This window comes from Syzygium oleosum, unplaced genomic scaffold (genome assembly GCF_021117445.2).
Source record: "Syzygium oleosum isolate NSW1041296 unplaced genomic scaffold, Sole_v2.1 Sole_v2.06, whole genome shotgun sequence".
In the NCBI taxonomy this organism is placed as follows: domain Eukaryota; kingdom Viridiplantae; phylum Streptophyta; class Magnoliopsida; order Myrtales; family Myrtaceae; genus Syzygium; species Syzygium oleosum.
In genome coordinates this window covers 13,023,614-13,035,995 of record NW_026607490.1, presented here as the reverse complement: position 1 = coordinate 13,035,995, position 12,382 = coordinate 13,023,614, and the positions used below count along the sequence as shown (strand labels likewise).

Here is a 12,382-nt window from a genome sequence, read left to right as displayed (position 1 = left end):
AGATGTTCCAACTCGTTGGAATTCTACTTTCCACTTGCTTAATGAATCTTTTGCATATAAAGATTTATTATGTGCATTCATTTCTAATAATATACCTCAAATTAATTTATACCCAAAAGAGTAGGATATTTGCAAAAAAAATTTAGATATTTTAAAAGTTTTTAATTATGCAACTTGTACTTTGTCTGGTGTTTATTATTCTACTACGCATTTATTTTTTGTAGAGTGTATTACTATTGTCGGAGTTTTTGAGGAATATGAAAATGATGTTGAATTACAAAATACTATAGTAACAACGAGAATGAAATGGCTACATTATTATAGCGAAATTCCTATTATTTATTTAGTTGCTTGTGTTTTTTTATCCACGTTGCAAATTAAATGGTTTGAGTGATTATTTGCATATATATTATCAATGTTTACATTATAATACGGTAGATGTTACAACCATACTAAGGGAGGTTAAAAACGTAGTAATAGAATTATATAATGAATTTTGTACTAAGGGAGGTGATATTGGATCTTCTCAATCTACCGAGACACAAAGTGAGAGTACAGGTAAAATTAGTAGATGGTACCAACTTTTATTACATAGACAAACAAAATAAAAAGGGAGTAATATGAAACATTTCTGAATTAGAGATGTATCTAACCGTTTCCTTTGAGTTTTCTGAATCCGAAGGTAGTACAAGTCTTTTAATTTTGGATTGGTGGAAGAGGCACGCAAGTCAATACCCAATCCTTTCTCTTATTGCAAAATAAAATTTTGCAACCCCATGTTCGACAGTTATGGTCGAACAAGCATTCAGTGCCGGAGGTAATATTTTGGATGAACAACGTTCAAGATTAGTTCCGAAATCAGTGGAGGCTTAAGCTTGCGTCGATGATTGGACGAAGGCTCAATATCGACAACAAGAGATAGATCGGAATAATGAATCTGAATTCTTTGACGATGGAGATACCATCACTACCGGTATCGATACCGAAATGGGTAGCGACGACTAAGGGTAAAAGAACTATATAGATTTTGATTCTTCTATCCCCAAGAAGATATGTAAGGCGCTTAATGATAATTCATTAAGTTCAAGCCCTATCTCTTTCTCTCTTTTTTTCCCCAAATTTGAATGCAATGTACATTTTGATTACATTTTATATTGAATAATTTATTATTTCATAATTTGATAATTCATTATTTTTTTATTTCATAATTTATTTTTTTAATTTTTACCGGCCGGTTCCAAATCAGGCCGGAACCGGAACTGTCCCGGAACCGGAACCGCCAGGGGTGGTTCCGATTCCGGTTCATACATGACCACGAATCGAAACCGCCGATTCCAAACCGAAACCGGCCGGTTCCGAACCGTGGCCATGTCTACTGCCGGGTGCGTATCCACCGCCATAGTACGGTGCTTATGAGTATCCTCCGCCGCCCCTGGCGGGTTATGGGTACACATAGCCTCCGCCGCCGGGCTATAGGTATTACCTGAACTAGCAGGCGCAATAGGCTCCGTAGAAGAATAAGTTCGGGTTGGGATTAGGGGCCGGATTGGCGAGAGGAATGCTCGGCGGGTTTCTGATCATAGACATGACGTTCGACGCGGAGGCTTACGATTGCTTATTTCGTTATTTTCAATCGAACTCATTATGACATCCTTGGATTAACTCATTGAGATATTGTGTGCTTTGGCCTGTCCATACTGAGTCTCACGGTTTTATCTTTTGTCGTACAGGTTGGCATCTTCCCAAGAGATCACCTATTCTAGGAGTGCTCCCACCTAAGCACACTTAAATTTGGAGTTCCAAATCTAAGCATTATCGTTACGTTAAAAGGCACTTCGGTGAGTTAATTCCAATTTTCATATATATACATTCTAGAATCGTTCTCCCCCTATTCGGTGTATAATTCGATTTATTCATGTCCTCTTCACCATCCTAGAAGCCTACCAGGAGCTGCTCTTTGTCCAAACCCTTTGACCTCGGCGACCACTCCCAACCCTCGTTGAACTGGGTTGTTACAGGCCCACTAGCTTCCGCGTGGTTTGTCTTCAAACCACACACCTACTAGAGAGGGTCCCGCTCTGATACCATATTGTAACATCCCTAAATTAACTCACTGAGGTATTATCCGCTTTGATCCATCCATATTAAGTTTTGTCCTTTGGCGTACAAGTCACCTATCTTGGAAGTGCTCCCACCTGAGCATGCTTAGATTTGGAGTTCCAAAGCTAAGTATTGCCGTTACGTCGAAAGGCGCCTCTATAAGTTAATTCCAGTTTCACATATATATATCCTATAATCGTTCTCCCCTTATTCGGTGCATAGTTCGGTATATTCCTACCTCCTTCGCCATCCTAGAAGTCTACCAGGAGTCAATCCTTGTCCAGAACCTTTGGCCCCCGCGATCACTCTCCGTCCTCGTCGGACCGGGTCGTTACACTCATAGTCTTTGTTTTTTGTATAAGTGCAATAGAATCAATTCATATTTATATTTTTAATAAGGCGACGTTGGATTGCTAATTATCAATTACACTTCTCACTATAAAAAAGTTAGTGCACCGTAAGTTGCAACTTTTATTAGTTGGTTGCTTAATAGGATATATATGTACTTTTTAACAAAATCCTTTATGTATATCGTTAGATTGATTCCTCTGATTAATTAGGTTGATTAATGACATAACTCTTTTAAAAAGAGTAGAAATTGCAGAATTATTTTGTAGCATATCTTACAACTCCTTCGGTCATTGATGAAGTCATCGTCGTATATTTACCTTAAATATCAGCCTTAGAGATAAGTACTTTGTAAAACATCCTAACATTATCTATCAATGCAATTATTATCTTATCATAAGATAAAATTGAAATGACGTCAACATATTGGTGCGCTACTTGACCATTCGATACAGTTCGCTAATTAGAGAGGAAGTAGGCAAAATTATAGTAGTTCTTGCCAAGATTGGAAAAACTATAACGTGTTTAAATGAGAAATCTATATTAAGCTTGGTGATGTAGCTATGGTCTTCTACATCCAATTTCTGTCAAGCCCTTCTCAAAAGCTACTCACATTCAGCACGCCTATGTTACCTAATTTCATCAAATAAATGTAAGTTGCAAGTAATACCGACAGTATGTTTAAATCAAATGTGTGTTGAAGAACAATTTCACAAAATATACCATTAAACACTCTAACTATACAATTACCATGAGTAGGTTCATCAAGTAACACAAACTTTGCTTAAATAGCCTCTAAAAGGACAAAGGAGACAACCGAAGTAATTCACAAACTTCGCTTAAATAGTCTCTAGGAGGACAAAGCAAACAACCAAATATAAATATCAAATTCCAACAATATCATATATTATTAATTAAAATCATGGACATTTCCATTAGATTTCATAAGTGATCCCCACTTTGACCAGCCTCTTGTGGGGAATGTTGAACAGTTCCTCTTGCTGCCTCACGCACCTCTTCAACCAGTTGTACAAGCAATTGATTACAAACCTTTTTGCAAAACCTGAACCACTCGAAGCTATCACCTCACTCTGTCCCATTAGATACATGATCCCTCCAATCTTGATTGTTTCATCCACCAATCCAATCTCTCTTTGCACTCCCTCTTCATTGATCATAGCGATTCCATTATCACTAGCCTCGCCTTGCTTGTCGGCAGCGGGTGGCGCGTTGTTCTGAATGAAATCCTTCAATCGGTCAATCAAGACCTTCTCGAAAAACTGCGGCTCCATCTTTGCATCTCGATATCCATATCTCACAATGCACCGATATATGCCATACTTCTGCGGCACCACCTGTCCAAAGAAGAACCGCTCCTCAAGGGGTACCTTGTTTATGGGCAGTGACTTGATTGAGACAAAGACAAGAACCGAGTGCAATGCGGGTACATTGGCGACATATTGGGTGAATAGTGGGGAAATGCCATCGACGAGCTCGGTGTAGAATAGGGCAACCCCAGGGGCTCGGTGGATGTTTGTGTTTGACACGATCGTGACGAGGGCTTCTCTCGAGACCTTGTTCTCGAGCTCATACTTGTACTTCTTTTGGTATCCGTAATTCCATAGCAACATGATGGTGACCATTATGACAGAGAAGACGAGTGGGACGTAACCCCCATCCACGAATTTGTAGAGGACCGAGCTAAGAAACACGTACTCCGCAAGCCCGATGGTGAGGACATAGAGGATTATGAGGAGTATGTTGGTCTTCCAAATCATGACCATCACGATTACGAGGAATGTGGACGTGACAGTGAAAACGAATGCTACCGCAATTCCTGTAATAGAGATTGACGAATAAATGCAATTTTTCTTTCAATAACTTCAATTAGGTAGCTTAATGAATTAGCGAATTTGCATAAGTAGACTAAATGTGTGTGTGTATATAGCGTGATCCTTTTTGCTTACCATAAGCATTGCCCAACTTTAATGTGGTTTCGAAGCCAAGGGTGACACCAACACAGGCCAACATGAGTAAGGTGTTGACCTCAGGTATGTAAATCTGACCCTCGTGCTTTTGCGAAGTGTGCACGACCTTCACGTGTGGGAAGCACCCGAGCGCGACCGACTGCTTCACTATGGCGAACGTGGCCGATATCATGGCTTGACTTGCTATTATCGCCGCCAACACCGCTATCACAAACATTGGCCAATACACCGATTCTGCATCAAAACATTAGACAGATTCATTGTATGACCTGACAGGATAAATGATGCATCGGATGAAGTAGCACGAGGAAGCCTACCCGGTATCGAGCTGTAGAAAGTGCTAGCAACATCTTGAGTGTGCTTTCGGAGATACGCCGCCTGACCAAAGTAGGCGAGGATGATTGACGGAAAGACAAGTAGGCATGAACTCAATTGAATTGACAGGATATTAAAATGCCCCAGATCAGCAAACAATGCTTCAGAACCTATAATCAAAGGCTCAAAGCGTAAAACCACAATCAATTCATGAAAAAAAAAGTTATATATCTTTGTTAAAATGAAAAAAGATTTGACTAATAGATGAATCATTTGAATGATGTCAGCTATCAATAATTAATCAATGAAAAGACTAAATGTTTGTATTACCAGTTAGACAGAGAATGACCCCTCCAAGAGAAATCCATGCTTCCTTTTTGTTTCTCCTGAAGTAATGGACGATGTAGAGCGGATTGATGGCTTTGATCACTCCCGAGTCATGTTTTGCGATATTGTAGATGCCGATGAGTGCTATACTGAGGAACCATATAGAGAGAATCGGGGCGAAGCTGTATCCGACTTTGTGAGTACCGAACCTTTGGATTTGAAACAGAAAGATCAAGATCACCACAGAGATCCACATGATTTGATCATCTCCAAGTGAACTCGCAGCTTCTTTTATGCCCCCAATAGCCGACAATACTGCCCAAAAAAGGAGAAAAGAATCAGAGCCATCTGTCGAATTCAACCAACAGAACTAATTGTATCAATAAATTAGCCGAGACATTAACTATAGTGTATCATTTTATAATGTAATATCACCGATTATGATTGAATGTACTATAAAAAATCATTAGGATGTATATATGTATGTGTGTGTCTAATTTCCTTTGTAGATTAAGGGAAAAGTTGAAAACCTATCGGTGCATCATTTTTTTTATAAAAAAATCGAAATGGGAAAATTATTACCAGATATACATGGTGTGAGGATTCCGTCTCCGATGACCATGGCGGTGCCCAACATAGTTACAAACAAGAGCAAGTACTTGGCCGCCTTGCTATTCTCGAGCAATGACTTCATGGCGGAGGCCCGCCGGAGGCGGCGGCTCGGCACCTCAAGTCGGTAGTTCGAGACTTCCTTGTCTTCGGCTTGTTGGTTAGGGGTCAAGCTCACCTTGGCATTGCGGCACATAAGAGAGTACAAAGCAAACGTCCCTCCTATATTTTCATAGCAAAAAACCTAACTACATTAGTACAAGATATTGGCATAGACAAAAAACACCCTGCTATGTCAAATGAATTTTGTGGTAAAATGGTGAGAGAGAAACCGCTTACCATCGCCATTGTCATTTGCTGATAGAACAATGAAGACATACTTGATCATGAAAATGAGGATGATCGAGTAGAAGATTAGAGATAGTGCTCCGAGGATATCGTCTTCGTGTTTTATCCCGTCAGGAAAAATTCCTGGCATGACATAGAGAGGCGACGTGCCTAAATCGCCATACACCACCCCGATGCTCTGAATAGCAAGCTTCAGTACCATCAACCGTGGCAAATTCTGCATGTAGAAAGACGTAACCAAATCATGATCATAAAAGCATTTCCTAGTTTCACTCTTGCTATGATTTTGTTGAACTTTCAATTGGTTATAACAAATAATCCAAGAACTAACATAAGAAAGGAAAGATGTGAACTAACAATTCGAGAGAATGATAAACATTAAACGGGAAAATTACCAAAAAAGTCATAACCTATTGCAATTGTGCCAATTCAGTCATAAACCTTTTTTTTGTGCCAATTAAGTCTTAAAAATTTTGTAATTATATCAATTCAGGGCGCTAACGTGGACAATTTTGTTTATGATATTTTAATATTTTTTCAAATTTTTAATTTTTTTTTCTTTTTCCTTTTTTTCTTTTCTTTCTTTTTTTTTTCCTTCCTTCTTTCTCTGGATGAGGTGGAGCTTGCCTGGCCACTGGTGAGGCTTGACCTCACCGTCACGCCACGTTAGTGTTGGCCGGCCAAAATTGACCGGATGGACTGAATTGATAGAAATGCAAAAGGTTTAAGACTAAATTGGCATAAAAAAGTTGTTTAGAACTGAATTGACACAATTTCAATAAGTTTAGGACTTTTTAGGTAAATTTCCCAACATTAAACTCCACATATCTCTTCACCAACTCCATTATTTTCACCTCCCTCTATATTTTTTTATCACAAATTTTCAACTTTTACGCCTTATAACAATTTCAGCACTTTAAAATTTGCAAATATATAGATCAATATTCGTATATCCACGCAATTATGTGCAACTGGAAATTTCTCTAGCTAACCAGCTAATATATAATGGCAAACCCCACACTCTATTATCCATCTGCTTTTTTATCTCTACGTTTCTCCCCTATGCATTTTTACATTTAGCTAATTCGAGTGATAATGCCATTTTCAAATTTTAAACAACATATCCCTTTCAAATTTAAATTAAAATGTTGTTTTATCAACTCGCATAATCGAAAGGAAATGAAAAAAAATGTGTGTCGTTTCTATTAATCCATTTCACCAACAATAAGTTTCCGATCTACTATTAAAAATTGTATTAGTTACACCTACATGCAAACTTTATTCGAACTATGGAGAAAATGACACTAAATTCATATGGCACTCACTTTAGTACCAAAACATTTGACGGATCACTTCAGTTTCACTTTGGTAAAAAAAAGAAAATGACCACTTAAGCATCAACAATGATTTGGGATAATCCAACGTGACAATATTTTAATATTTTTTCCCGATTGATGTGTCTTGCCAAAAATTCGACATGGCAAAGGTTAATGAAAAGTGATCACTTGAGTGCTAATTTTTTTAAAAAGTGATCACTTATGTTTTTTAACTTTTTAAAAAGTGATTTGTTGGTTTCACTTTCTTAAACATGATTTGACCACTTGATTAGCAACGCACGTTGTGTACAAACTTGAAACACATAAAAACATTTACTCCATCAGACAAATCAAACAGCATTGCATTCAGAATAAAGATATTCTTACATCAACATAGAATCCCCAACAAGTCAAAGACCTCCCAAACAAAAAATTTCCCTAATAAATACAGCAACACCAGCAAAAACATGTCAAAAACCTACCCACCGACAATTCCCCAAATTATATGCAACAACACCAGCAAAAAACAAGTCAAAAACCCAACAACGACTTCCCCAACTATATGCAGCAGCACCAGCAAAAAACAAGTCGAGTCAAAATCCTCCCCAAAAAATCCTCCCTAACTATATATAGCAGCACCAGCAAAAAACAAGTAAAAAACCGAGGCCTAATATTTTCCCATGAAGTATCGAGCCCTAATTTTTTTCCGCGCCGATTGAGTGAGTGAGTGAGAGAAGATGATGGCAATTGAGTGATTGGGTGAGAGAGAGAGAGATTAAATTTGAAGGATACAACGTTGTTTTGTCATGAACGGCCACGTTATTGTCTATGTTGAACTTGTTGTTTACATAATGTATGAATAAAATTCTATTAAAAATGCTACGTAGAACTTTTTGCCGAAATTTGTCACCGGAGGCACTCAGTTGATCGTTTTTTCTCCGATATGGCAATTAAGTGATTCGGCAAAAAGTTTTGGCTCTAAAGTAAGAGCATTACGAAAATTATAACAAGTGTACTTTTCCCTTGAACTATGTGTCTCAAGTAGTAACTTGAAATTCTTTTTCCAACCGGAGTATTTTCTAGAAAGAAAAACTTTATTCTTTCTTTTTGCTTTTTCAGAGACCAGCGAAAACACTGACCTGGTTTGATGAATGGCCATGGTCCGACTTGAATCGGGCGGTCTCTATGTCGAACGAATCGAGTTTCTTGATTTTCCTCGATCCCTCGTCTCCCTTTGCGGGATCATCGTCTTGATCTTGATCCCAGTGATCATATCCGTTAGTCGAGTTGACTTTGTCAACCTTCAGCCTCTCTTCTTCTGTTATACCCTCGCGCTCCATTCAAGAGAGAGAGAGAGAGAGAGAGAGAGAGAGAGAGAGAGAGAGAGAGAGAGATTTATGAAGATGAGTGTAAGGGAATAATTACGTGACCACCGATGAGGATGAGAGAGAGAGATGAAGATGAGCGGAAGGGAATAATTACGTGACCACCGATGAAGATGAGTGTAAGGGAATAATTACGTGATCACCTGCTTCAAACGAGAAACACAAAGTCAAAGTCACGCATCACAAAGAGAGAACATAAAAGGATCTACCAAGGGATTTGACCGACGGTCAAACAACAACACTTCAATGGAATCGCACTTATAATACATCGTGTCACGCGAAATCCAGAAAAGAAGAACGTAAATTTACTTGCATGCCAGAAAGAAGGGAAGTAACAGAACCTTTCGTTCTAGTGTGGATCAGAACCAGATAGAGGAGATTTTGTAGAGGGAAACAATTGGAAAAAACAAAAATAGAGTCGACAAGACGAGAGAAAAGAGTACACATTTCTTACGTGGTTATGGTTATTGCAAATAGAAAATTACCAAGAAGGAGAGCTACTATTTGTTTGCACAGGCGACCAGCCTATTCTTCCGTACATGTCTCTCGCGGCATGTCAATCTGTGTAATAGATACATCCCCTTTCGAGCGTCGGAAAGCATTTGATTCCACACTCCCCAAAAATCTAAATGTGGTTGGCATTAGCACGTGATACACTTTGAGAGAGAGCCACTTTCCACCAATCTTTCTGATTTGTAGGTCGGAAATTACTGCCTTCATCCACTTTTAATATGAGTCAATCTAAATGTGGTTGGTGTGGAAAATATTGGTAACCCGTTAGTAAAAAGACTTTCTCCAACCTCCTCCATTAAGCCATTATAACATGTTGGTCCCGTTTGTTTCATAAAAAATAAATAATTTGAAAAACATTTTACTAAAATTGATTGCTTGAAATAATTGGCCAATAAAAAATGATTTCATTATCGATAACAATTCATATATAAAATTTTTCGTGAACAATGAAAATATTTTGCGTTCATTCATTTTTGTAAGCGATCATTTTTAGAAAAATATTTTTTAAATAATTTATTTTCCGCAAAATAAATGGAGCCTTCATTCGCCACTCATTTGCCGTCGAAACTACCTAATTAGTCTCATAATATATTTTTGCTGGTTAATCATACGTTATCGGTGCAGGTCTATCACGTAATTTTTTCGAAAAGTGTAATTTTCGATTTTTCCTGTAACTCGGTAAAAATGTCTTTTACATTTAGACGAGCGAATTTCCACTTGTTAACAAGACTGTTTTCTTCTGGCTAAAAGAACAAGACTCGTTTTTTACAACAATATCTGTCTCTGGAATCAAAAGACACCATTATGGCATTATGTATTGGTCATTAAACTCACTGAGGTCGCGTACGAGTGTGTTTCTTTTCGGAGTTATCGATGTGTGAAAGGACTTAATAAGACTTTCATTAATCATGGAGATCAATCACCTTACTCCATTTTCCATAAACACAAACTGGTAGCCTTTGTCTTCCTCTGGGCGTCCCCCTCTTAGTCGGGTCAGACTTAATGGCTCGGTCCGCTGGCGAATAACCTGCGCGTTAAGAAGTCAAGAAAGGGCCTACCAGACCTATTAGGGCGGTCTGAAAAAAGAAAACAAAAGAAAGTAAACAAATGTGTGAAGACAAATTAGGATAGCTAAGGGTTAAATTAAGAGTGAAAATTGCCAAATTGGCAACATGACAAATGATCAACCTCAACCTGCACGATGATAGCGAGGAATTTTTCGATACGACAGCAGCTTTGGTCACGTTCGTGTTTGTGGTCGGGGGTGAATAATTTGTGCAATGTTCCAAAAAAAAGAGAAACTGGGAATGAAGTGTCTGGACTTACTTGTAGAAGGAACAAGCGATTGTGAGAGAAACTCATGAAATGTTTTACAAGTGAAAAAGGGAACGAAGTGTTATCAATCTTTTCTCTTTTCTCTGGTTCTGCCCTTTGTCCATGGCAATCCGAGGGTAAAAGTTGATAGGAAAGAAGCTTTTTCTGCTGCATAAATGGATTGATACCACCAAACCCAGATTGAAAGCTTCGATCTTTCCCACGTTTTCGCCATTCTTCCCCTCCGACTCATCGAATTGGCCTTTGCCCATAAGCTGGGAAATGTCCAAGCATACGCGACGACCTGGATTGATGTTAACAAGGTACGAAACACGACGTTTGATTAGTCCGAAATGAGGTCTTTTTTACCCCTCTGCATCGGGTCAATTCTTTGTCTCGTGTCTGGATGATAAACGTTAGCAGAGAATTCATCGGGGTCATCGGGTGGACCTTCAGCGTGCGAAGCGTTGCGCTCCGAAGAAGAAAAGAAATTGAACAAAACTGGACGTGGTATTGAAGCTTCCAAACCCGTCAAATTAAAGTAACATATCTACCCGCAACCTGTCATAGTATTCTATAGTAAACAATGATCTTACATTAAAAATATATATAAACAATCCTAAATTTACAGACATTACTATTTATTCGAAACTCATGCACAGAAAGAAATTAAGATCAATGATCACGAATATATAAGGTCTAAAATGGTGATAGTCGTTGAAAGATGTTCAATCATACTAAATTTTGTTCTTAACGTTTGTGTACTATATATTACGCTCAAGTTGTAACATAGTAAAGGCAACATTAATAATTCCAAAAACAGTTACGAATCCTAAGAAGTCAATGATTATGTTAATTAACTAAATAATATAGGGAATATAAAAGAAACAAACGGCATTTTAATGGTTATACATATTTAATGCATTAATTATCATCATCATCAAGTAAGTTACGATTTACAAAAAGCTATTTATTAATCATCTCAGGAATTTTGTCCAAAAGTCCAAACTTATTACAAGATAGCCAATGCAATCTAAATTTTTCAATAAATATTTTGACGATTTTTCAATGTAGCTCTTCTGGCCAATCTTGGCTAAAAATTGCTGACGCGGTAGTCCAGTTAGCGCAAGATGTTCTCTGTGGCACAATCGATGCTAACGGTGACGATTTTTGCAATTTTATAAATTTTATAAATTTTTCCTTTTTTTCCTTTTCTTTTCTTTTCTTTCCTTTTTCTTTTTTTCCCCATTTCCCTCCACCAGTCATTGGGGCCTCAGCAAAGAAAAATAGGAAAAAAGAGAACAGAAAAAGGAAAGGAAAAAAAAGGAAAAAAAGAAAAAATTTAGAAAATTTAAAAAAATTGCAAAAATTACCATCGTCAGCGATTTCCGGCTAAAATTGGCCAGAAGAACTATATTGGCAAATCGTTAAAAAGGTTTAAGACTAAATTGACCAAATTAAAAAGTTTAGGATAGAATTGGCCGTCTAGATTCAGTACTTTTTGGACAATTATCCTTCATCACCATTATGCTATCCATCAAAAGAAAACATATTCATTGAAATTTATTACTTTCATTAGAGGGCGATATCTTAATATCTATCTCTTTAGTTTTTAATTAAATAAGATAAAGAGAAGGTTAATGCTATGGCTTCTTGTATTTTTTGATAGACAATATTTTTCAATAGTTGAATCCATTATTATCTCTCCATATCGATTTATGGTATGTCTTTTATGAGTTGAATCTCAACGTTGGTAGCTACTAACATTATCAATGTGGTTTACAGAGAGTAAACTTCATCATGTAGTATACATTTTTGT

General features: G+C 37.6%; 1 protein-coding gene across 1 annotated transcript; it reads right to left on the bottom strand.

The window, feature by feature from the left end:
• Positions 1 to 3,181: 3,181 nt before the first annotated feature.
• On the bottom strand, positions 3,182 to 9,034 carry LOC115682874 (potassium transporter 20-like). Its single transcript, XM_056312174.1, has 7 exons — positions 8,491 to 9,034; positions 6,027 to 6,252; positions 5,661 to 5,909; positions 5,082 to 5,393; positions 4,754 to 4,921; positions 4,416 to 4,670; positions 3,182 to 4,285 (listed from the first exon to the last, which is right to left on the bottom strand). The coding sequence occupies exons 1-7, from the start codon at positions 8,689 to 8,691 to the stop codon at positions 3,384 to 3,386; spliced, it is 2,313 nt and encodes a 770-aa protein (XP_056168149.1). The 5' UTR covers positions 8,692 to 9,034; the 3' UTR covers positions 3,182 to 3,383.
• Between the last annotated feature and the right edge of the window lie 3,348 nt (positions 9,035 to 12,382).

Excerpts from the sequence above, each read along its gene's own strand:
- LOC115682874 (XM_056312174.1), bottom strand. The coding sequence starts at position 8,691 with ATGGAGCGCGAGGGTATAACAGAAGAAGAGAGGCTGAAGGTTGACAAA. Across the intron at positions 6,253-8,490 it reads ATGGCCATTCATCAAACCAG|AATTTGCCACGGTTGATGGT; the intron begins GTCAGTGTTTTC and ends TTCTACATGCAG. Across the intron at positions 4,922-5,081 it reads GGTCATTCTCTGTCTAACTG|GTTCTGAAGCATTGTTTGCT; the intron begins GTAATACAAACA and ends CTTTGATTATAG.